This window comes from Amblyomma mixtum, chromosome 2 (genome assembly GCF_055824585.1).
Source record: "Amblyomma mixtum isolate Tamu chromosome 2, ASM5582458v1, whole genome shotgun sequence".
Lineage (NCBI taxonomy): Eukaryota > Metazoa > Arthropoda > Arachnida > Ixodida > Ixodidae > Amblyomma > Amblyomma mixtum.
This window is the reverse complement of record NC_143013.1, coordinates 236,591,847-236,614,425: the sequence shown is the minus strand read 5'-3', so window position 1 is coordinate 236,614,425 and position 22,579 is coordinate 236,591,847. Positions and strand designations below refer to the sequence as shown.

The window sequence follows — 22,579 nt, the reverse complement described above, 5'->3', positions numbered from 1 at the left end:
TTCTTAAGGTGGAGTGAAGAAAAATATTTAGCATCACGCAGTCGATCCAAGGCGTCATCGATATGTGGAAGGGGGTAAACGTCACGTTTCGTGACACGATTTCACTTCCGATAATCGAAGCAGAATCGCAAGGTGTTATCTTTTTTCTTCACCAGTACCACAGGCGAAGCCCAGGGGCTCGTGAACGGCTGGACTACGTCGTCTGCAAGCATTTGTTCCACTTGGGATCGTACAGCCTCCCGTTCCATCTGCGGCAGTCTGTGCGGGTGTTGGGATATAGGGCTTGTCTCCTCGTTGACGATGATGCGTTGTTTGGCTACCGGGGTGCGCCCTACCTTTGATGTCGTGGTGAAGCACTCTGCGAAATCGTGAAGGAGCTCTAACAAGCGCTGCTTCTGACCCGCGGACAAGCCGTGATTAATGTCCACGGTAGACAGAACGGCTGCTGAATCGTGTCCGTCCGGCGACGGTATCTCTAGAGCACATATTTCAGCGGGCTCAACGAAGTCGGTAACGTATGCTACGGCCGTTCTTTTCGCAATGGGCTGGAACTCGGTTCCGAAGTTGGTGTGCAAGAGTGTCGCGGAGCGATCCCGTAAGCGAACAAGCCCTCTTGCAGCGCAGATGCCTTTCTCGAGTAGAAGGCTGACGTTTCTTTCTGCCATAACATCTCGATCATCGGGCGAGTCACTTTTCACGGGGGCCAGCCATCATGCTGCACCGCGGAGGCACCGTCAAGTCATCAGCACCAATCGCAGGGCGGGCATCCTGGAGTCGTCTGGGTCGGCTCTTTCAATTGCTTGCGTCGGCGAAAACGTCACGCGCGGCTCTTTTAAACTGATAACGGCGCCGTTAGCTTGTAAAAAATCCAGGCCGAGAATGACATCGCGCGAACAGTGAGGTCGGACAACAAAGTCACGAACGGAAAAAAATCCCTCGATTGTAACTCTCTCTGTACACCGGCCAACAGGGGTGATTAGGTTCCCACCAGCTGTACGAATCTGGGGCCCGGTCCACGCGGTTAAAACTTTCCCGAGTTCCTGTGCTAGCTCTTTGCTCATAACCTAATAGTCCGCTCCCGTATCAACCAACGCCGTAACCGCTAAATCGTCGATATCGACCGGTAAGTCCGAAGCTGCACATCCATTGTGATCGTCACGTGCCCTCGTTTGATAGCCGTATTCTGGTCGTGAACGCGATGGAGGATGTTCGGCTGTTCGCTCGTCAGCGGCCTTACCTCCGCAGGCCGCTGGGTCTAGTTTCTCCGGCGAGGTCTTGGTGAGCGGCTAAAACGGCTTATCGAAGGAAGGGGCCTCGGCGAACGATAGCGGGTAGAGGTCGGTGGGCGGTGGGCGGTAGTCAGGACGAGAGAAATCAGTGTGATCCCGGCGCGTTGACAGGTGCTCCTCAATTTCGCGGCGCCGTTCGCCATTGAGCGGACAGGGGAGTCGCGGATGAAATCCACGAATTTCAGCTCGGCGATAAGGGCACCACCACAAGATATGGCCAGCCTCACCGCAGTGGTAACAAAGGGTCCGCTGGCCAGGTGCCCGCCACACGTCCGTCTTCCGCAGCCTCGCTTCGGCCAACACAGGGACATGCGGGGGCCACGGCAGGAAAGCAGATGGGCTTGCGCTCCAAGAACAGCCCATCGACATCTCCGCCGGAATCCGTCAGGGCTGCCCCCTCAGCGGGCTCCTCTTCAACCTAGTCATCAACCCAGTGCTGCGGGAAGTACAAGGAGACGAGCAGCAGCACAACATTCTGGCCTACGCGGACGACCTCAACCCACTCGCCGACAACCCGGAAGACCTTCAAGCGCGAGTCGACAAAGTGGCAGCGCTCTCTTCCAGGTTGGGCCTAAAACTCAACCCTGCGAAGTGCAAGACGCTTCACCTCTCCGGCAAGACCCCCGTGGGAACGAGACTGACCGCCTTCAATATCGACGGCACCGACATCCCGACTATTAATGACTTTGAATCCCAATCTTTTCTAGGGCGCCCCGTCGGCTTCAGCGTGTTCCCGAACACGGCGACAATCGACCAGGCCATCGGCGTAGGCACCCGCCTGCTGACCTCAATGCTCGCCCCGTGGCAGAGGTTGGACGCTGTTAAAACATTTGTGTACCCAGCGCTCAACTTCTCCATGCGGTGCGGGCTGTTGGGGAAGGCAGAGTGGGAGCGCCTCGACGAAGCCCTGCGACCACTCATTAAACGCACTCTCTATCTTCCAGTGAGTGCGGCTAACGAGTACATCTACGGCAGCGCAGCAGCGGGCGCGGCGGAAATCCCCCTCGCAGCAGAGCTCAGCGATATCTGCCGCATCGACAGCGCCTTTTAATTACTCTCTTCTCACGACGCAGAGGTTCGAGACCTGGCGAAGCGAGCAGTCACCGAGGTCACGACCAAAAGACTAGGACGACAAGTGACCGAGGCGGACGTCGCAGCCTACCTCAGCGGGGAGACAGAGGGCGACTTCAGGGCGCGAGCCACGCAGCTGAAGTCCGTATGGACGGAGGCGCGCAAGGCATCCCGGCGACTCGAGGTTACGTGGGAGATGCGCGACGGTGCCCCCTACATCACCTGCGCCGACGTAACTTTGGCGCCGAAGCACCGAACGAAGGTTGTGAAGAAGCTGCGATCGATCGCGACGAGCGCACGAAATCACACTCTCCAACAAAAACCCAGCCAGGGAAAGTGGTGGAGTGCGTCGCCGCTGATCCGAGCAGCTCTCACTTCATGCGTTCGGGACGCTACCCGTTTCTGTGACTGGCGTTTCATCCACAGGGCGAGGCTGAACCTGCTGCCACTGAACGGGGCCAGGCCGTGCGTGCGTGCAGGAGACCAGCAGTGCAGAGTATGCGGACACGGCCAGGAAACCCCCCCCCCCCCTTTCTCTGCCACTGCATGCGTCAGAGCGCCGCCTAACAGACCCGGCACAACAAAATCGTGAACCGGCTGAAGATGGCCGCGAAGAAGCGATTCACCGTCACCCACGAGAACCAACCTGTGGGAACGACTAACCTCAAGCCGGACCTAGTTCTGGCGCGAGGAGAGTCGGCGATTGTCATTGACGTCACTTCCCCCTTTGACAATCGCAAAACTGCTTTCCATGCGGCACGGGAGAATAAAGTCGTCAAGTACGAGCCCGTTCGCCAGTACCTGCTGCGAAAATTCCAGCGGGTCAGCATCGAGGCAGTCGTTGTTGGAGCGCTCGGCTCTTGGGACCCCAACAACGACAAAATGATGAGGCGTCTTTGTAGCAATAGCTACTTGCGCCTCTTCAAGAAGCTGGTGGTGCGCGACACTATCGCAGCTTCTCGCGAAGTCTGTCCCACACACGTGGCTGCAGAATGAGGCCGTTGCCCTTCGGCGGACCTCGCAGTCACGTGTTGGAAGACTTCGAACACGCACAACAGCACACACATTCCACACACGCGGGCGAATAAAGCTTACAGACGCGACTTCCGATAAAAAGGAACGAACAATAATCAGATATGCTGAAATAAGAACTAGGAAATGTCCCGAAACATTTCTGAAAAATTTCTGTTCCAAACGTTAACTCACCCCTGATGCGCCGAAGATGCCTCATAACCTCAATCGTAGCGCCCTCCGCCAGGTCGATAGCCGATCGCTCCCCCGCTTCTAGCAGCCCCAAGCTAGTAATTCCCGTGAAGACGAAGCATAGTACGATGCCCTGAACCATTTTCCTACTCTTCATTTTGCTTCAGAAGCCAGTTCACAGCTACAAGAGACTATGAATCATGCACATAGAATGCACTAAGAAAGTGTACTTTACGCCATGCTTCTAAATATGCTGTTTTGTAAAAGGGAAGCAGGAATGAAGAAAGTAAGCAGGAAAAGAGGGAAAGGAGACGCGAAAATACCTTCATGGAAAGTTAATAAGCGCGGTACTTGCTGTGCAGACTTGTGTGATCTGGCAGCTTATCCACAGCTTATTCGAGCAATGCCCGCTACGAGTTAAAACGCTGAGAACCGCTGTGCTGGCCGATGCTTACGGTTTAAGTAGTCTCTTGCTCATGTACGGCGCAACACTAGGAGCACGAGGAGGTGCCTACGCGTCAGAGTAACTCGAACTATACGCGCAAAGCTGATGCAGAGCGCGAAGTTGTTCCTATCAATGTCCTTGGTCTCAGAAGGCCTTGAGCAGAAGGTACTGTGTACTGAAGCATATTTTGACAGCCGTTGTAGCCGCTAGGCTTCCCGTTGCAGAACGGTCTTATGGAAATAAAATTCCTTAATGAATCTTTATCACCTTCGTATAGAAGCACACTACACATTAGGTTTATCCCGTCCGGGTATAGATGTTTGTTTCAGTTTCTCTGGTTTCGTTCATTCGTTAGTGATTAGCAAGGAGAAGCACGGATAATCGCACTTGCGTTGGCTCGCTGCCGAAAGCCAGAGATTTACTTGCGCATGCTGGCGAGACTCCAAAACAAAGTCGTTGCACTCCCAACATCGTGTGCAGGGCACCTTCCGTCTTCGTTTTCATTCGACTAAGCAGTTTTTGTAGTTACCGATCAACAGTACGGAGTCGTGGTAGCGCGTGGCGCATGTCCTGAACTTAAGTGAAAAGAAGTAAAAGTTCGTACCAATCCACGCAGATTTCTTCTGTTATGACGTTTTCCATTCCTTAAGAACACTGCAGTTTCATCTCTTCGCTCTCCTCAGTAGCACAAGATTCCGTACGAAAAATGTCTAGGAAGCGTGCTTTCAATGCACTCGAAAAAACACATATACTGCATGAGTGGTATCCACATGCAGGAGAGGGCCTTCGTATTTCAAATGCATTGACGAAAATGTAGCGGAATTGACGTCAAAAATTAGGCTGAAAAAGTCGGACCACTAGCAACGTTGTCATGGTTGCTATGGAAACACGGGCCTCTAGCAACGGCGTACGGCGGCGTTGTTGCTATGGGCCCGAGTGTCCGAGTTTTTGTCGGTGGTGGTGGATGGGCTTTCGGCATGGTGTGTTCAGCCTTGCGTGTTCGGCCTTGCGTGTTGAAGTCTACATGCCCAGCGTCGGCACGTTACGCACGCATCTGGGATTGTTTACAGATGCGGCGAATAACCGCTCATTTGATATTTTGTTTGTAAAACTTTTACGCGGAGCGATCGATGCATTTAAATGAATCTCGCGAAAAGGTGGTACTCCGGAACCGCGCTTCGACACGCGAAGAAGCGTTGATTATTTCGATCAGCGAACTTTTGCACCCTGCCAAACAGCACAGAGACATGAAGCCTCTCTCGGCGATGCTGAGCTGCGTTTCAAAGACCACACGGCGTGCGTACGGTAGCCCCGAGGAGGACAGTGCGCTGCGCTAAGCTGCGCGCAATATCGTCTTTCTCGGCCTGGCGTCGAAAAATGTTAACCACACCTGCGCACTGGTCTGCGTCTAGGTGCCTGTTTGTGGGAGGGGAGGTGTAGGAGTGTTTCGGCGAACGGCGCCGTTTTGAGGTACCTTCTTTTACGAAGCGCTTGAACAACGTAGTGTCGGCGGGGTCCCTGTTCGTCATGCGCTGGCATCGGATCACAACGGCGCATTTCATACTAGCTGATCTTTTGCGGCCGATTTGTGCGTCGACATTTTACACTACCGACGAGCGTCACGTCTGATTTAGTAAAAAGTAACACATAGCGTCTTTTGCAGTGCCGGTATCCTATTGGTGCGGAAGTTTTGGTTGACATGGATAGATTTGCTCCCAAGTGAAGGTATGAAAACAATCAGTAAGCAACTCATGCGTTTGCTAAACCATATATAGACATTTAAAATTTGCGCTGAGTCCTACAGTCAAACTGCAACAGAATTTCTTTTGATATTTGCGTCTTCTGCAGCACATTTAAAAGAAGATCGTAATGAAAATCTAACTCGAAGACTTTCCAGCTCATCAAGTGAACTTATTTGCATAAAATCTCTGTGCATTATGTGCACATGGAACCATTGCAGAACACAGCACTATTTGAAGTCTTCTGTAACAAGGGACGTCTTGGGATAGCGCTGCGTAGCGTACATATGGGCTATTCGATTCATGCGTATTTATAATATGCAGTGCACATCCAATGTAGCTTATTTTTCCCCTAGTTCCAAGCATGGCCGCCTATTTTCTCCTGGCTATAGTCTAATGAGTGTGGCCAACATAATAGGGAAAGTTTTTGCCTTTCAATGCAATGGTTGTTTATTATCTTCAACTGTCAAAGAAATGAATTAAGATCACAAATTCCTATTGGACAAATACATTTATTAAGGCTCTCTCGACCAACATAAGGAGCCATTGGACGCATATGGAGTTTGTTGCTATGATATCAGTATGTCACTATAAACACTGGTACCCCATCCTGAAAGTGAAACAAATTTTAGGGGTAAAATATCCAAGTATGAATGTCGATTGCTGGCCGTCATCTTTCGATATTCTGTTCTGGCAGCAAAGTGTTCATAAGAGTGGCCTGCCGACATCGCATTATTTGAATAAAAAAACTTGCTACCATCTGCAAACACAGGATGCCGTGCTGCTAACGCAGTTTAGAACTCCGCACTGCGTATTTTTGGTGCAGAGAGGCCATAAATAAGGACTAAAGCTAAATATGCAGTGTACAGTCATCTTACTAAACCAAATGATAGTGCAGAGTGAAAATATGTGCAGAAAAAAAATGTCTCAAACGTTGTGTACATGAATTCATTACTCTACATGAAAATAAGGGGTGGAGGCACATCCTCCACTTTGACAAAATAAATCTTGCTGCCACCTACAAACACAGGATGCCCTGCTACTAAAGCAAAAGACAGAAACCAAGCCCATGTATACAGGGAAAGGGAACGAATTAGCACTGTGATAAAATATGCGAAAGTTTTCAGACATGAGCAAAGCAATAAAGTGCACGTGTCTGGTTATATTCAACTTAATTGCTCGAAATGCTGCACAAGACTGTTAACGAAAGGAAAATGCTTCTTCCCTGGCTGTAGTGGTGCAGAGGCTACAGCATTCAGCTGCTTAGCATGAGTTGCAATTGTTATCTCAGCTTTAGCATTCACATTTCACAAGCGACAAAAAGCAAAAATGTTCATGTGCTGAGTGACATTGTTAGAGACCCCAGGTGGGCGACATCAATCGGTGACAGGCGTTCAGTGTAGCATCTCTTATAGCTGCAACACAGCTTCAGGGCACGAACTCCAGGAAAAAAGAATATTCACTAATTATATCAGCTTACACAACTGTACATAGATTAAAAGAGTTTCTTGAAAACACAAAGTGAACAAGGGAGGCTGTAGCCTCAGGGTTCTTACCAGCATTTAGACAAGAGGACTTGTCTTTGCCCACACTAAGACGAGTAGTCCTGTCGAAACATTGGCATTCCCAAGAACCTTAAGGCTCTTTCCTCCCTTGTTGACTTTGTGATGATCACAGTCATGCCGTGTGCTAGCTGAAAAGAATGTACGAGTGTTCTTCAAGCATTCTCCAGCACAACACGCAAAGCACACATGCAAATATATGAAGAAAGCAATATATCGGGAATGTAATAGCAACATGTGCAAATTTGACAAGATATTCTTCTTCAGGTTTAAACGAAGAACCAGAATAATTTGAAGACAGACAAACATGAATTTATTTGAAAACAAAAACTTACTGTGGAGTCGGCCTGGAGATTTATGCAAAATACAATTATACAATTCTTTAACTGAGTAAGCTTCATGAAAACATTCGCTAAACAATTACTATCTAGATTTTGGTATGGTGCATGTACTCCTTGAGATGCCCCTATCAGCCCAGCCTCAGGGTCCTTCAGCCCAGGGCCCCTACCTTCATCCGTCCGGGTCGGTCGTCCATCATCGACCTGGCCTTGCTGTCGGATGCCTGCCACTACTCCTAGGATACAGCTCCGGACTCCATGGGCTCGGACCACTTTCCCATCTTTCTAAACCCTTCCTCCCGAAGGCGTAAGGCGTAAGAGGAAAAAAGTGCATAAAATCACTAAGTGGCCCTTGTTCAGGGATCTTGCAAAGGACATCACCCATGCTGAGGATTTCCTGAGCCTGCTGTGCAAGTGTGCACAAAGTGCTAGTGTGTCCTGCTCTACCCAAGTGCAGGCCCCTGTCCCCGATATTCGCCTGCTGTGCCTCCGAGCTGCCAGAAGACGAGCCGAGCGGAAGGCGGAGAGCACGTCGCTGCGGGAGGACTGGACGGCCTACCGGCGGATTGATGCTGTCTGCCGTCGCCAGGCGAACCGCCGTGCTCGAGAGGGTTGGGCTGGCGTCTGCCAACCCATCCGCTCGGCATGGCAGTCTGCGACGGCCTGGCGGCTCCTACGGTCCCTGCTCCAGGCGCGGCCAATCGACACCCAGTCCTTGGTGCCGCCATTGCCCGCGGGGTGTCTTACCAGGCACTGGCGGAGCAGCTGGCCGACCACCTCACCAAGGCAGCCCACCCGGGTCCAGGCCCCCCACTGGGACCTCCTTCCCAGCGTCTAATCCCATGTCCTCCTGTCGTTGCAGGTTCTGTTGGCGCGACCTCCCTCTGCAGTGACCCGATCACCCCACACGAGCTCCACAGGGCACTCCATCGGTCCAAAACGAAGAGCGCTCCTGGGGCGGACGGGCTCACATTGCAGATGATGCGGAACCTGGATGGCCCGGAAAAGGACCACCTGCTGACCGTGTTTAACGACATCTGGTCGAGCGGCATCCTCCCGGAGAGTTGGACCACGGTCATCGTGGTCCCTATCCTCAAACCCCGCAAGCCCTCCAGGGAGCTGTCCTCCTACAGACCTGTCTCGTTGACCTCAGCTGCTTGCAAGAGCATGGAGTCGGTGGCACTCCAGCGCCTCACCTGGATCGCTGAGGCCTCCAACTTCCTCCCTGAGAACCAGACAGGTTTTCGCAGGCGCCGCTGTACCGTAGACTCCATCGCGGACGTGGTGTCATCCCTCGAGGAAGCGAAGTCCCAAGGAGACGTTGGCATCCTTGTCCTCCTGGACGTCCAGTCGGCCTTCGACGGTCTGCCCCACAGCACCATCGAGATGGCCTTGGACGAGCTGGGGGTGACAGGTAACCTCCGACGGTTTATAACCTCCTTCCTGTCCAACCGTTCTATGCAGGTTCAGGTTGGCCGCACCCTGAGCAGTCCTCGCCCCATCACCACCGGGGTCCCTCAGGGTTCTGTCCTCAGCCCTTTCCTCTTCAATCTGGTCATGGCAGGCCTCCCTCGCTCCATCCAGCGGGACCGCCGCCATAGAGTTCATTGCTCTGTATACGCGGACGATGTCGCCCTCTGGGTCCGAGCTCCAAGGAGGCAGATCACCTCTGCCAGACAAGCCCTCCAGCGTGCCCTCAACGAGGTGCAGCAGTTCCTGGCGACCAAGCGGCTGTCTCTCTCAGCCACGAAATCGGAGGCTTTCTTTATCCATCCGAGGGGAGCACGAGCCACGGCTCGGATTGCTACCCTCAAGATTGACGGCACTAACCTCCCTTGGAAACCGCAGGTAAAGTACCTTGGTCTCACCATCGACCACCGGCTCTCCTGTATTCCTGCTGACAAGGTCCTCCTCTCCCACATGGACCGAGTTGGCCGAGCAGTCCTTTCCATCCTCGCCCGAGGCAACGGCTGCACCCCCAGCTGGGCCATCCGACTTTTCGAGGCAGCGGCGACATCAGCCATCCTCTACGCCCTCCCCCTAGTCACGCTCCGGAGCACCCGCCTTAATCGCATGGAACTCTCTCGCAGGAAATGGATCCGCCGTTTCCTGGGGGTTCCACCGCGATCGCAGGTCCCGGCCACGCTGGCAGAGGCGGACGTCTTCCCGCTGGACCTCTTGCTCCTGCAGATGGGCCTGACCCACACGGAGCGGCTCGCCCACGTTCGTGATGGCGGGGCCCTCCGTGCTCGCCTGCAGGCCAACGCCAACTCCAGGACGGGGAAGCTCCACGCTCTCTACGTGGAGACACTTGGCCCTCCCCAGGGCCTCCCAGTTCTCCCCGTCCCCCTCCCAACCCGACCTCCTCTGCAGTTCACCCTGGGCCTTGACGGAGTGACCAAGCGTCCCTCCCCTGCTGCAGCACTCCGCCAGACCACTGCTGCATTCCTGGAAGAGTGCAAAGGGACCACCCTCCTTTTCACCGATGGCTCGGTCTTGCCAGCCACAGGGCAAGCAGCGGCTGCTCTGGCAGTGCCCCAACTGCTGCAGACCCGGTCCTGCAGACTCTCCTTCCCGGGCAGCTCCACGGCAGCTGAGCTGGCGGGTCTCCACCTGGCAGCGGACTTCATCGGGTCCACCACACCATCTCGCCCTGTCGCTGTCCTGTGTGACTCCCGGCCTGCCCTCCAGCTCCTGAGCAGGCCCCACATCTCGCAGACATTGACGAGTGTCCTGCGTGCCCACCTGCACGCCCTTCAGGATGCTGGCTACCAGGTGTCCGTTCATTGGGTCCCTGGCCACACCGGCATCCAGGGCAACGAGGACGCTGACTCCCTCGCCAAGGCGGCCCACAACGATGGGTCGCCAGTGACCACCAAAGTGGCCCCGCGTCACTTTGCCCGGCAGCTATTGAGGCGGGCGGTAAGGACAAAGCACCCTGACAGGCGTATCTCTGCGTTCAGGCCCTTCTACCGGCTCCCAGACAAGGTCCCCCGCAGGGAACGTGCCCTCCTGCTGCGACTTCGGATCGGATGCTCATGGACGCCGACACGCAAGTTCGTAGTTGGAATGGCCTCCTCCCCTGCCTGTCCATCGTGCGGGGATACAGGCACGCTGGGTCACCTGTTGGGTGCATGTCCTACTTTTGCTCTGCCTCGTAGCCGTCTCTTTGCAGGCTACCGTGCCCTCGGCCTACCAGCAGACACGGAGGACCAGCTGCTGTTCCCGGCCCGGAACCTCCTATCCGCCTGCCGGCTCCTGCTAGTCTACCTCAAGGAGACCGGCCTTGACATCCTCCTCTAGCCCGAGGAGCCTGGACGTACAGCCCGAGGCCTGCCGCCTCCTGGACTTGCAGCCCCCGGACCTGGACATTTCTAGACCTCCGGCTCCTCCCAGCCACATGATCTTGGAGTCTGCCTTCCCCCCTGCCCGATGCTTGCACACCATCCCAGTGCATCGTGGCTTCCCCCCCCCTCATCCCGGTGTTTCCACACTATCCCAGTGCACCGAGGGTTCCCCTCCGCGAGCTGTTGTTGCGGCGGCGGCGCTACTTCAAAATCCCACCCCCTGCGAGGACACGGACCGCTCCCGTCGCGGCGAGGACCATCCCCCCTCCCTTCTCCCCTCCCTACATCCCCCTTACCCCTTTCCCTGGTCCCCAAGAGTGATGCCACCCACTGGCCAACATACTTCGGGACCAGTATCCCCTCCCAAGAATATCCCAAAGTAATCAAGTCAAGTCAAGTCAAGCCACTGCTCAATCAATATCTAGCGCTAGCAAAGTAGGACGTTATACGAGGTATGAGGACGTTATACGAGGTATGATGCAAGTATTTGCATCGCGATGCTCCCTGCTGCATTGTCATCACAAAGATTTCTTACTAATAACCTTCTCAATGCTCCGCTTAATGACACACTGGGACCATTCATGCTGCACTTCAGTTCGATGTCACGCTTGTCTCTCACCAAGAGCGTAAGGATTGCACCACACGTAAGTCGGACTAGATTCGACAACGCCGAGGTTGCACGGTCTCAGCCCACTTCCTTCGACGGAGCTTACTTTTCAACAAAGTGCGGAAGTGAACGCTAGGCTGCAAGTTTTGCTTTGCGTAAGCAGATGAATTGCTGAAATGCTCACTTCAGAAACCGAAACTCGTGTACGCGACTTGCAGCGTGAAACACTGAAGCTGGCTTACGACACTTCACTGCCATGTCACGGCCGCCTCAAAAGCACTCTGATGACGCAGCGAATGTAACTACGCACTGCACTTGCAGAAGTTTCTCTTTCGAGCGACACGGCGCTACCCGAGCAGCGCGCGACCCCGGCCCCGAAACTAGGGTGACTAGAGGGCTTCTAGTCACCATACCGAAACTTGGCGGAGAAGGAAGAAAGCAAGGAGAGAGAAACAACGGAGGAGGAAAAGCGTGCCAACTTCCGGTTGCGAGGCGGCTTCACAAAAAGTGACGTCAGCGCCTCTCCTTAGTTCTTTCCTTCCTCCATGGGTATCCATGAGCTTCTGTAGTATGACCGCGAGATTAGCCTATAAGCGGCGGCACTGCTGCTCTGCTAGTGTGGATCGGTAGCTGGCGGCACTCGCGAAAACTAACGCGGCGCCGGTTAGCTTCCACGTTTACGGTGAGTTCTTGGCCGAAGTAATCTAGCCATCTGTAGTAATCAGTTGGTGGTTTACCGCCTTTTTTTTAATTTTAAGCTGTGAGCATCTGTGATCCTGGAAAGCCGGCGTCACCAGAGCCGAAGACTGCCCCGGCTACATCGTGTCGTCAGTGCCTGAAAAGTCTCAGGGACACCACCGGCGGAGACCTTGCGTAGGTTGAGAGAGCAGAAGTATTCCACTTCTCGCGGAGAACACTAGGAGCGCTGTGAGTGAGTGTGACGTCATCATTCGTCTTTGAGAAAGCAGTGCCAAAGGTTTTCATTGCGCACGGGACCTCTAGGAGCAGTGAGGAGTGATGTCGCATTGTAGATGGTTAGTGCAAGCGCTAGTGTTGTCTAGCGTTTGTGTTGTTTTCTCTCCCTTCGGCCCTCTCGTCCAGCGCTACTACTATGTTCTCTCTCTCTAAACACCAAGTGGCCCCGCTTTCTTCCTTAAATGGGGATTATGTATAGGACGGGCGCTATCAGATTCATTTTGTTTAAATTGAGAATATTCTTCTATCGGATATTGTTATAATTTTCTAAAACGCTAAAATATCAGCTTCAGATAAACTTGTATTTGCTGTACCAAAATAGCGAAAGGGCCGCCTACAATTAGGAATTGAGCTCCATTGGCACATCAGGCCCAATAACGGATCACTTGAACAGTCTGCGTTTTCGACTCTATATATGTACTCAGGTTAGACGCTTCACCTCTGTAGTGGGTGCGTCTAACAGAAGAAATTATGGACACTACGCAAACGTGTGGGTGTGATGGTTCAACTTGTTTTTACATATCTCTGGTGCGGTGTTCTCTGAATTTTACCTTGTCGTGGTTCTCAAACCATCCCAAGCAATCAGTCATGTACTTTCGTATTCATGACCCAGCAAAAGCGGCCTTTCAACTCTTAAGCTGTGTTTTGTTACAGTGAAGGACAAATGCAGAGAGAGCAGTTATTCGGAGTGTTCCTGAACCTTAAAAGAAGCCGAATCCGATATTGTGAATTGCTAAGAATTACGGATCTTGTGAAATACTTTAACTGAGCCCTAGCCTGGATTAGTCGGTTTTTTCTTGATGATTTATTCTAGTTGTGTTATTTCCTGAACATTGATTACAATCTGTACTGCACGAGTTGAAATTTTGAGGGCACTGCCTTCTGTACAACGAGGTTCACGAGCCACGGCTTAACAGAGAAGCAACACAGTGTACATCGACCGAGAACGCTGCCGTTATTGTGGTACAAACAAAAAAGAAGAGAAACGCCCACTCCTCCGCGAGTTTAACAAAAGAAGAGCGCCAAGCACGGCACTCGGGAATAACAGCGAAGGCATATAGATGCTGAGAGCAACTGCCCTGCAAACACTTGCATAACAATAATTCCGGTAGCCGCTTGCTCCCCCCAACGTCCTCCCAGAACAAGCCACCGTGCCTCTCCTTTAGTCTGCTTATAAAGTCAAGGTCACACCCCCTTCGGCCAGAAATAATTTCACTCGTGCTCTACTTACTCAGCAGTATAAATATGTGAGGTCATTAGTGACCTAATATGCGTAATAAACACTAAGTCGTTTCATCATCATTTTATTCAGAAGTAACGCTTGCACAACACTCCATAGGACTTATGGAGACAGCATATTGCCAAACTGACCGTTCACAAGCCAGAAAACAAATTTGCTAAGATCTCATCGCTCATAATCAAGCTCGAAAATTGGATTTTATTGCTTGGCGAAAGTAAGCACTCTATGGATTTATCTGAATGATGCAGTAAAAACAAAGATCAGCTTTAATATGGCAGCACGCTACAAGTAAAGAAAACCGAATTTTTGACGCTCGCACTTGGGCCTTTGAAAAAGGAGCAATTTATAAGTAAACACACAAAAAAAGCCAACGCGATAAAAATTGGCCAGTACCATGCAACAACATCAAAAGTATTAGGAATATCAAATTCACTTTGACTGCAATCTGGACATTATGTCGAAACCTTAACTTTGCACAAATTGCAAGCGGTCAAGATGTCAGGAAAAACAAAACACGCAGCATTAAACTCCGACAATTTATAGTATGCTGCACTGGCGCCATATCGTGTCAGTGCGAACGCAATATGCATAAAGGTGTCGATTGTTCTCTTGTCACATTATATTTTGCATAAAGTATCGAGGCGGGCATAGCCTCGATACCGGCCACGATGAATATGTCCACGCGAAACTGTTTACTGAATAATGTATTCCAGCCTGCCTTGGGTGGACACGGCTCGGCAGTAGTGGAAACGTTACCCTTCGCTGAGACTTGTCCAATATAGCATGACGCTATACGCCATATATGAAGCTCTGGATAATGTGTAATGAGATAGCCTATACAGGAGTTCGCTATCGACTTCATAAATGCTGCTTCTCAGACCGCTAATTTTATGCGCCTATGCGTCAGACGGAATGCCCCAGCTGGGTAGTGTCCTTGCACACTAAGTGTAAATCTTCGGCAAGAACGGCCGATTCTTCCCGAAACCCGCCGGCCGGATCATCATGCGCACCCATGGGTAGGAGTAGTGAGCACCGAGGTCATCTGTCCCAGGCACAAGCCACTCAATTCCATCGCCATTCGATAGGTGGTGGCCGTTCAGATTGAGGCCGTTCAAGTTTGCATCGTAACAGTCGCTGTACCACCAGGCTCCTTTGAATTTCTCAGCGCAGTTGTTGGGAGACGTGTCCAGGTCTTTGTCGAAGGTTGAGAACTTAGAGAGGCTCGCAGAGCTCATGGCGTCGTAGCCTGAAAAAGAGGGAAAAAAAGATGAAATATTCCTCTTGCGGCCGCTCAGCGATGCTGCAGTGCACATATCGGCTGTGATAAGATTGTCTTCCTGTCACCTCTTCCTTAATTGTCTCCCTTGAAATCAACAGCGTTTGTTTTTATCTTTATTATTACAGTTTATTACTAAAAACCTAGCACTCCTCCAGGTACTTTTCATGACCCTGTTCCGAGCGGATGGGCTTTGCTTGCCGTGCCAGTTTGAAAATCACTGCGTAGGCGTAGTCTGGAACTGAACCACCGAGCAAAATTCTGGCCAATGCGTTATGCTGAACAAAGGGAGAATATTATTGCCGGCAGCGCAGCCGCGGTCACTTTCCGGCGGTGCCGGATATCGTCTAATGCTCGAGCTTCACTCTCTCACAGACTGCAAAGGAACTTTGTTTCATGCTTCGTGACTCTGTTTCGTGCGTTCAACAGCGCGCGGTACGCGCCGTGCTAACTAGCGCTCGCTTCACGTCCCCACGACGCAGCGTAGCTCAACCGAAAATAAAATGTACTACCACTTGTCCACTTGTACTACCTGCAAACAGCAAGTTGCTTCTGTCCACATCAGTCCCATGGTTTTTTTCACTTCCTCAGATGATGGGGTGATTGCCCAGCGGCGTTTTCTTTGCATTCAAGACTATGCTTTGTTTGCCTTGAATAAAAAACTTTTCCAAACATCGTTCATTTTACACCCCGAAAATGTAAATGGCCACATAAATGAGACACAAAAAACGCATTGCCAATAAATGCAAGTCATAGCACCAGATAGCACGCTTTCCCTACTAACCGGAAGCGAGATCACTTTGAACCGCTTCGATTGACACCCTTTCCTTTTTTCTATTTTTCCTTTTCTTTCCCCTCTTTTCCACCCTCTTCCTTCACCCTCATCTTGAGTGGCACGCCAGTTTAAAAACCTGGCGCACTTAACCTGTAATATTCAAAATCTCTCTCACTTTCACTCCCGGCATGCATAGTTGCTATATATTTAAAGCATCCCAGTATGAACGTTTTACTTTTTGTAACGTGATTTTTTTACTGCGAAGCAGATTTCATACGAAATGGCTCTCGAATATCGCCTTAACCCAATCATACGTCATGTGGTCTATGCAGACGCCTGGGTTACGTAGTATAGTGAAAAGTTATATTTACTTCATACCCAATTTGTGCAAACCCGCGCTTCAAGTCACGCAAACCGAAAACATGAGTAGCTAGTAACATTTTTGCTAACGTCCTTACCATATCATCCTGCAGAAGGTACATAAACCAGCACCATTGCGCAATCGCCGTAATTTAAGAGCGCATGTTTGTGTATTGAATTTTTTGTTTTTGCTCATTTATTTCGTTTATACACCGTTATTTCGTGACCGACGTGTTTGTCCAGGATAAGGTATGGACGATTCGAAGCCGTCGATAACTTCACAAAGAAACATTGTTTGCAGTGTAGTTAAATGGACCGGTTTCTTTTGTCTCTCATTGCGTGGACACTGTTTTATTTTAATTTACACACATGTCCACTCAGTCACAACAAGAGATTACCTTCATAAAATGTTTATTTATCCTGACCTGATCCTCAGTAGTACTAATCTTTAAATATAACACACTTTGCAATTTAGACTAGAACTGCTTTTCGCTACCCCATGTACAGGGCAACTGACAGGCACACTGAGGACAACGTAGAAATTTCAACGAAGTCTTTGAAAGCAAAATACGAGAGACGATACCTGGAAAAAGAACAATCTGCCCAGTCTAATCATTAGAAGCAATTCTTTTGTTGTGACAGTTTTTTGGACACAATATGCTGCTTGTCTAACGGATTTTGCCTCGTTGTCTTTGTTTCGAATGCAGAGAAAGGAACGTGTTGTATGCCGGAGTATACAGTTACCAATGGCAAAATGTCGAAATAATCATTCATGTGCAAACCGTTGTTATTTTATGTCTACAACATCATGAGAGCTCGTATATTGTCAGGATATCGCGAGCGGCTGGATGTTTGGTTGGCGCCGAAATTATAATTAATCGGGCCAACCTGTCCACCACTGCACTCTCCGTAAGTTTGGAGGGGGAGGAGCGACAAACTTCTCCATCCCGCGTGCAAAAGAGGTTCGACTGCTGACCGGCGATAGGGGCCACGCCTGATTAGCCGTTGACCGGAGGCATGAGGCGTACGCAAGTTTCTTAATAAGCAAGTACCTTTACTTGGGCAAAGAACAACAAGAAGTTACAACACCAAGCTCAACAAAGGAGAGTGCGTGCACAGGCTCGAAGCGAAGTACACACACAAAATGAGAACACAAACAACTATTGACAAGAAGAGGAAAACATAAGGGCGAGAACTATACAACAATGTTACACGATTAAAGCAATGTACAAAAGAATAGGACGAGAACAGCGACAGGACAAAAAAAAAGAGTTATAGCGAGTGGGGAGAAACGGTGGCTTAGCTGCGGTGTGGCAAGGTGCGGTCGCAGGGAGCGTCGGGCTGCAGAGGCGCGCGGGGATGATGGGGGGTTGCGGATACGGGCGAACTTGGGCCACGCGTCTTCCACGCGTCTTCGGGGCCGCCATCGCGGCGCTCTACGCGTCAGGCACCCGCCTTAGCTCGCTTGCCGACCACTTCCCTGGCTGGCTGACCCCACACACGTCCGCACGCACCGAAATCTCCAAGTCAACTGCAGGGCTCGCGGTTTTCCCGCCACCGCGTTCTCGTGACACACAACAAAAAAAACAAACAAACTAATCCTCAAGGCCCAGTGCGCCAACGATTTCCAGATGTTGAAAACGGGGGGGGGGGGGGGGGGGGACATGAGGAGATTGAGAAGGGACGCGAGGGAAAGCTACGGTCCTAACGAGGAGCGATGCTAATTTGCAATCGCTCGCTTCCCGGCGATAATCCTGGGGAGGGGGCGAAGTAGCCTTGACCCTCCAGTGCGCGAGCGGTCAACTGCCCCCACGAGGGGTGCAAAATCGTTGCCGCTGCATTGCGACCTTTTCTGAAAAACTGAGGCGCCTTGCCTAACTCGGTCGGAAAAGCAAAAAGAAATACAAGGCATGCACGCACTCTGTGACATAAATAGTCCAAATGTCACTTACCCTAAGCTAAGTACTGACGGTTGCACGCTGCGTGCGCACTGATTTACTTAACCGTCACTTGGTGAACTACATCACCTCCAGCACATGAACTACCTGACTCGCATGCATGTTTACAGCTTCAAAATCATGATCTAAAGGTGTTATCAATATATTCAAAGCATTACTTTACACTCAAAATAATGAGGCGTGTAGGGAAATACTTTCCCAATTTTTAGACGTTGTTTTTGGTCGTAATGTTTTCGCGCAACATATCAGTTATATCAGTAAAGATTCGCCAGAAGCAAAACGTACCACGGGGGCCCAAGAACTTCCCAACACGGATCTTGAAATGGTTTTGTGGGTCCTCAACCCGGACGCTTTCATAGTTGACGGAGATGCCACTGTCGGATGTGTTTCCCAAAACAATCCGAAGGGACATCATCAGGTCACCATTGGTCAACGTGTGCAGTGCATGGTTCCCTGGGATTAAACGTTGCATTTGCCGGTTTATTTAATGTTGTCATGCAATATTGCGAGGCAGAAGACAAAAAGAATTTCTTGTTGCATCTTTTTATTGCTGTTAAATTGTTTTCTCAATCAGTGTACACCAGTTGCATGGTGCCAAGATAAATGCCGCAGAAACCATGACGACGTGTCACAGGTTTCTGCAGCCACAGAGTAGCAGTTTGACTCATGCAAGCTTTTTATACTTATTAAGGTAACAGAACTGTGCCACAAATTTTGCCTTTAATTATTATTGCCTGATGTACCGCTATGGTGGAGGAATTGCAGATATTTCTAACGCAAGGCTAATGCTACCTGTATCCTAAACCTGAAGTTAATCTTTACGTGCTATAACCAACCACTTGCAGTGTAGTCGAGAGAGTTTCTGAGTTTCTTCCCAATTACCATTCGTCAACACACAGTCGTAACGTATGTTTAGTTTCACTGCCGTTAAATTTCCCCTGAACGAATGGATGACCTCCAGATACCTCTGAAAGCACAAAATATATGAAGTACTAATCATCTCCTATCCCCTGAATTATATTACTGGATTCAAAACTTGCCCCTCTCATGTGTTTCGAATAGTGGAAAGGACATCACTGCACAAAAATCCAATCACTCAGCAAGCTCAAAGGCTCCAATACTTGAACGGAAAAGTCTGCTCTCTTAAGTGTATTGGGCATCATTACATGATATTCACTTCAGGATTGTAAGCATACAATACATTTTTACTTTTATTCGAATGATTTCATATTCGCAAGAATACAAATCTTCAGCAGCGACTGACGCTATATACTTTGCTTAATTGGACACTATCTACGGATTTAACCGAACGTTTAACCGAATATAGCCTGATTTAACTGAATTTAGCCGAACCAACCTGTGCACCATAACTAAGCGTCCATTACGATGGAACAATATATGGAGCACTCGCTGAAAATACATGTCGAAATATAAACTTCAGGACAAAACAACCAACGTGAGATAACACTGAATATGGTCTCCAGACATAGCTTGGTAGGTGGTTGCGTAGAGATTAACCACATTCATCGCCTACCCGCAATGAACTATGTGTTTAATGCGACAGAAATTTGTTCCATGCCAAGCTAGAGTCGCTGAATATTTGTTGCTGTCCCGCTCACTGGTAACAGCTGCATAAAGTCAGCAATGCGGCGCGTACTCCACCTCTGCGTCGCCATGCCGCAGTTCCGTACAGCAGGGCAGCGCTGTGAACCTTTCTTCTATGATAGAAATTGACGTATGCCATTTACAAAGTGTGCTTACCAATCCAGTATTCTTTGGCAGGATCGCCAAACCCCTTAGCATATTCGGTCCAGTTCCGGTAAAAGTAGAAAGCGTTGTTTCCGTATTGGCCTCTCTTCTGGATCACCTGTGTAGGCAATAAAATGAACTCTTCCATGAGACTTGTAACCTTCAATTGTTCGTCTTTGTTTATGTTTTGCATGAACACAAGTATAAGATCGCATTGCTGCTTAAGAACTGTCACCTCAAGGTGCGCCGCATGCTCAACCACTTATACGAAAATTTTACTTTACAGATATGCTTTACAGATAGCTTTGGCTTCATTCTAAAACGATAGCTTTCACGGTCCGCATCCACTGTACAGCCTCTCCATCCAGTGGGGTTGCGTCAAAGGAAACATACTTCCCCAATTCGCCACAAAACCAGCGCAATGATTCGTTCCCACTACAGAAGTGACGCCTAAAAAGCTCCTCAGGCATGCTATACGCGTCGTCGTGTTTCATCATGAACGGCACGGCATAGTTTTGGGGCGCGTGCATGCACCATGCTTGTGTTTCCGCAAATCCAGTATGATGTTCTTCACGGCCTAGGTCACCGGGAGCAGCCATCGGCGGTAGCAAACACACAAATCCTTGCTACCACTGGTCGCTGGTGATTTAGTCGGCACAGAAAGTTCATTGTAATTATATAATTCATCAGTTTAAAAGGAAAATAAAGGAAGACACCGACTGGTAAACGCAAAGACGGACACCCTCGCTCGATTTTGAGTTCATCTTCAGGACTGGGTATTGGCTTATCTTAAAGGAACAAATGTAACGCCTGCGAAAAATGCGATTCAAAGCTTGCTTACTAGATATGCGGATTGAGGAAACAGGTTCTTTGCATCTTTATAAGTCCGAAGGTCTTGACCTTAACGAAAGAAATATGGGAGACATATTTGAAACTATAGGAACCGCAGGGCCTCACTGTCCAACCCCCGCCGTCCGTCTCCATGTCGCAGTAGACGTTCTGTCCAGAGGCGCCGGCCGTCTTGTGGAACACGGTGTATATGCCGCTTGTCCTCTGACCAGCCTCCAGCAGATCAGCGCAGTCTCGAGGATGGAGAATGTCTGCGCGATCAAAGTAATTGTGCACGCTGGAAACCGTTAGAATCAGGTAGAGGTAGCAATAAAGGTCATAAGCGCAGGAGAGCAAGAGTATTATCTTTCTGTAACAAGGTACCCATGTGGGCTAGTTGGTGTACATAATACATAACTTCACCAGCGAAAGAACGAGACACGAGGAGAAGAAGAACACAGGACAACGCTGGACTAACAACTGAAGTTTAATCGAGAAACGGACAACCTAGGTCACCAGAAGACGCATGCGTACCAGACACACCAAACAAAACAAACAGATACATAAGTGGCAGATCACCGTGGAGTGGATACGCGCTCCAACACCGGCAAACAACAAAATACAGATAATATGTCTATCAATCTTGCACGCGCACACTTCTTAGGAAATTAACTTCCTTGCTAGTGAGATGCAAGGACGGTGCACTGATGCATGTGCCACTGCCTTGCAGCCTAATGTGAAAGGCCTCAAGGATGTTAATTCTTAGGAAGTTAATTTCCTAAGAAGTGTGCGCGTGCAAGATTGATAGACATATGATCTGTATTTTGTTGTTTGCCAGTGTTGGAGCGTGTATCCACTCCTCGGTGATCTGCCACTTATGTATCTGTTTGTTTTGTTTGGTGTGTCTGGTACACATGCGTCTTCTGGTGACCTAGGTTGGCCGTTTCTCGATTAAACTCCAGTTGTTAGACCAGCGTTGTCCTGTGTTCTTCTTCTCCTCGTGTCTCGTTCTTTCGCTGGTGAAGTTATGTATATTATCTTTCTGTGCGCAATTATTATCGCATGGCAGTTAGCGGTGATTTCCTGCACTGCCAGCTAAGTGATTCTATTCACTTGCTCGCTGAGTAAATCCGAACAGTGCTTCTACAACTGAAGTTTTCATTGTGTAATGCAAATGGTCGACGTGCATTATTTATGTTACCCGTCTGGTTGCTACACATTTCAAAGCCATCATCGCCAGACATCCTAAACAAGAATCGACCACTCATGCTCAGTGCTACTCACAGCAAGCTGGCGAAGGGACATTTCAATTACATTTGAACTAGAATGGCAGCTCTCTTCTTAGTTTCTTTTTCGTGATTATTAAGCAACATCTCCAGGTTTGTCATGAGGGTTCCAATTATGCACCCTGATATTCTTCTCTGAATCCGAGCATCCTGGCGAGGCTTACTTAGCGAGAAATGAAGATGACTCACCCCTGATGCGATGGAGAGCCTTTGAAACTTCTTTCGCAGCGTCCTCCGCCAAGTCGATCGCCGATCGTTCCCCCGCTTCTGGCAGCACCCGACTAGTCCCAGCGATGAAGACGTAGAATAGCACGATGCCCTGAACTATGGTGCAAGTCCTCATTTTGCTTCAGATGTCGGTGAGTTCTGGGCTGCGAAAGAAAATGAAGGGTGTAGAAGGCTCACAGTCTGCTCTAGGGAATTGCACTTTTCACCGGACTTTCGAAATCTGCTGTTTTGTAAAATACAAGCACTAACAAGTACTCACTGTGCAGACCTGAGTGATCTGGCAGCTTTGATGTCTTCGAGCAA

The 22,579-nt window shown here is 50.0% G+C and overlaps 2 protein-coding genes and 1 pseudogene across 2 annotated transcripts; 2 read left to right on the top strand and 1 right to left on the bottom strand.

The window, feature by feature from the left end:
• Positions 1 to 2,079: 2,079 nt before the first annotated feature.
• On the top strand, positions 2,080 to 3,356 carry LOC149363029 (uncharacterized; annotated as a pseudogene).
• Positions 3,357 to 8,292: 4,936 nt separating this feature from the next.
• On the top strand, positions 8,293 to 10,950 carry LOC149363028 (uncharacterized). Its single transcript, XM_089568417.1, has one exon. The coding sequence runs from the start codon at positions 8,293 to 8,295 to the stop codon at positions 10,948 to 10,950; it is 2,658 nt and encodes an 885-aa protein (XP_089424543.1).
• A 3,795-nt stretch (positions 10,951 to 14,745) lies between these two features.
• Positions 14,746 to 22,391, bottom strand: LOC149363027 (techylectin-5A-like). Its single transcript, XM_089569865.1, has 5 exons — positions 22,238 to 22,391; positions 20,892 to 21,034; positions 19,947 to 20,052; positions 18,471 to 18,638; positions 14,746 to 15,062 (listed from the first exon to the last, which is right to left on the bottom strand). The coding sequence occupies exons 1-5, from the start codon at positions 22,389 to 22,391 to the stop codon at positions 14,758 to 14,760; spliced, it is 876 nt and encodes a 291-aa protein (XP_089425991.1). The 3' UTR covers positions 14,746 to 14,757.
• Positions 22,392 to 22,579: the final 188 nt, after the last annotated feature.

Coding starts and splice junctions, on each gene's coding strand:
- LOC149363028 (XM_089568417.1), top strand. CDS start 8,293: ATGGCAGTCTGCGACGGCCTGGCGGCTCCTACGGTCCCTGCTCCAGGC.
- LOC149363027 (XM_089569865.1), bottom strand. CDS start 22,391: ATGAGGACTTGCACCATAGTTCAGGGCATCGTGCTATTCTACGTCTTC. Junction 20,053..20,891: donor CGGACGGCGGGGGTTGGACA/GTGAGGCCCTGC, acceptor TTGCCTACACAG/GTGATCCAGAAGAGAGGCCA. Junction 15,063..18,470: donor GAAGTTCTTGGGCCCCCGTG/GTACGTTTTGCT, acceptor CCTCTTTTTCAG/GCTACGACGCCATGAGCTCT.